The sequence below is a fragment of the Sphaeroforma arctica genome (genome assembly GCF_001186125.1).
Source record: "Sphaeroforma arctica JP610 unplaced genomic scaffold supercont1.4020, whole genome shotgun sequence".
In the NCBI taxonomy this organism is placed as follows: domain Eukaryota; class Ichthyosporea; order Ichthyophonida; genus Sphaeroforma; species Sphaeroforma arctica.
The window spans coordinates 1-2,807 of record NW_014036538.1 but is presented as its reverse complement, the minus strand read 5'-3'; the positions used below and the strand labels follow the sequence as shown (position 1 = coordinate 2,807).

The window sequence follows — 2,807 nt, the reverse complement described above, 5'->3', positions numbered from 1 at the left end:
TATATATATATATATATATATATATATATATATATATATATATATATGTGTGTGTGTATACATATGTACATATATATGTATACACACACGCACACCACATATTTCTGTTATTCATCATGCGTTCAAAGTGGAATGCTCTCAAATGTGGTCATGTGACTAGAAAGCCACTGAAAACCATGATAAACACCTGAATTTTTATACAAGTATCTCCTTATCGATGTCGCTTGGTATCTATTACCAATCCCGTGTCCGTTGGTAAGCCGTTGATGCCACATTTAAGCTACCTTCATTTTCCATACCACCACAGCCTCGTACCCAAATGATAAAATCTAAACCCATACACTCTAATCCGTACGTATATACCGTTTAATGTCGTTCTTTATTCGCGCGTGCTAACTCCCCCTCCTCCCGCATTATAGCCTCTCTCTCCCGTTTAAGCACATCCTGCAGATTACGTTCAAAGTCTCGGGTGCCCTTCTGCCGTTCCATCTGTCTTAACTGTTCCCGTCGTATCTCCAGCTTCAACTGTCTCTGCCGCGTCAACCGCTGCGCCTTCTCGTCCAATCGTACGCTCTCATTCTTCATCGTGCGCACGTGCTCATCCACCGCCTGTGCACGTGTTTGGTCGTCGGCTACCTCTGCATCTCTCTCTGCTTCCTCAGTGTGTAGTAGTTCCAGCGCTGCGTCTCTCAGATCGTTCTCCTGTGGGCACACGTGGGGTGTACGTGGTCAGAGTGTGTGGGTGCACGTGGTCAGAGTGTGTGGGTGTGCGCTTAATAGTACAAGTAAGGGAGCGTGTGTGTCGAGTTACGAATGTATATCTAAAACTAAGACGAGTAGAGTGTCTGTCCACGTACGTCCGGAGCTAGTGCAGTTTAATGACTGGCGTGGGCATGGTCGTCAGTTCAACGTGTTAGGTACAGTCCAAGATCCGGTGGGAATATGCGACCACACCGCAACAGACTATCACGAACAGACAACACTCTGACTCGGACAGATGTCATATGCAATATGCTGAAGCTACTGGATGAAGTCTTTACGGTTTAGGGTTTTTATATACCAATCCTCACTACTGGATACTGCCACCACCCATACCCATCACACACCCCCAACAGACGTGTGTACCGATATAATGTACATCATTTCGAATATGCCAAGTGAACCTTTAACCCTAGACCTCTGGCTCTAATAGCAGACGAGTTGTATTACTATTGCAACAGTGATTCATATGTATCTAGCATGTGTGCGTGTACCTGGATATTGAGTAGCCGTAGTCGGCGTTCCATGTCTGATCGGCGTGCATTTTGTTCCAGATCGTGTTTCTGAAGTTCGGTCTTGACTCGGCGCCTGAGATCATTCCTACACACAAGCATACGATGAACACAGTATCAATCAATGTATGGAGAAATTAAAGCATACGGTGGATACAATGACAATGTACACACACACACACACAAACAGAGAAACGGAAACAGACAGCGACACACACACACACACACAAACAGAGAAACGGAAACAGACAGCGACACACACACACACATATATATTTATATATATGTATATAAATATACGCGAACACACACCAACACCCCCCCCCCCGCACGAAAGCTTTCAGTTACCCGTGCGTCTGGATCATCACTCGCTGCAGTTGTTCGTTCATGAGCTTCTCTTTCGCCACACGCTCTCTCTCTGCCGCAGCGGTTGTACTGACGGCCTGCTCGTGCAGTGCTCTGAATTTGTCGGCAGCCATTTGCAGTTCGGTACTAATTTGTTCTTTATTTTCTCGTTTGATACGATTCCATACCTGAAAGACCAGTAACCATATCAGATAGATAGTGGGTCATCTATATGCTAATGGATATATATATATAAATATATATAAATATATATCTGCACATATACACCACAACACACCTCATTGAAGGTAACACGTTCAGCACATCCCACAAACAACATAAAATACCAAAAAGACATTGCTTGAAAACAACACATACACAACATATATCATCAAACTGATTCACAACATATATCATCAAGCATATACTCACATATTCAAGACATACACATATGATTAATCACATACTCACATATGATTAAACATATAGTCACATATGATTAAACACAACACATATATGATTAATCACATGCACATAACTTCAAACACATACATAACGTAGCATATCTCATTGAAGATATTACGCCAAACACAACCCATACACAACGTATTGCACACATACACATATATAACACACCTCATTAAAGGAAACCCATACACAACACACTACACACATACACATTTATAACATACCCTATTAAAGATATAACCCATACACCACACATTACACACATACACATATATAACATACTACACATATACACATATATAACACACCTCATTAAAGGTAACCCATACACAACACATTACACACATACACATTGATAACATACCTTATTAAAGATATAACCCATACACCACACATTACACACATACACATATATAACATACTACACATATACACATATATAACACACCTCATTAAAGGTAACCCATACACAACACATTACACACATACACATTTATAACATACCTTATTAAAGATATAACCTATACACAACACATTACACACATACACATTAATAACATATTACACACATACATCTATAAAACATATTACACACATACACAAATACAACGCACCTCAATCTAGGTCAAATACAATCCATACACATCTATAACATATTATACACATCACATATACAACACACCTCATTAAAGGTAACCCATACACAACACATTACACACATAC

General features: G+C 40.3%; 1 protein-coding gene across 1 annotated transcript; it reads right to left on the bottom strand.

The window, feature by feature from the left end:
• Window positions 1–242: 242 nt before the first annotated feature.
• Window positions 243–2,787, bottom strand: SARC_14004 (hypothetical protein). Its single transcript, XM_014291866.1, has 4 exons — window positions 2,767–2,787; window positions 1,620–1,804; window positions 1,254–1,359; window positions 243–702 (listed from the first exon to the last, which is right to left on the bottom strand). Exons 2-4 carry the CDS (start codon window positions 1,748–1,750, stop codon window positions 367–369), a joined length of 573 nt encoding a protein of 190 aa, XP_014147341.1. The 5' UTR covers window positions 1,751–1,804; window positions 2,767–2,787; the 3' UTR covers window positions 243–366.
• Window positions 2,788–2,807: the final 20 nt, after the last annotated feature.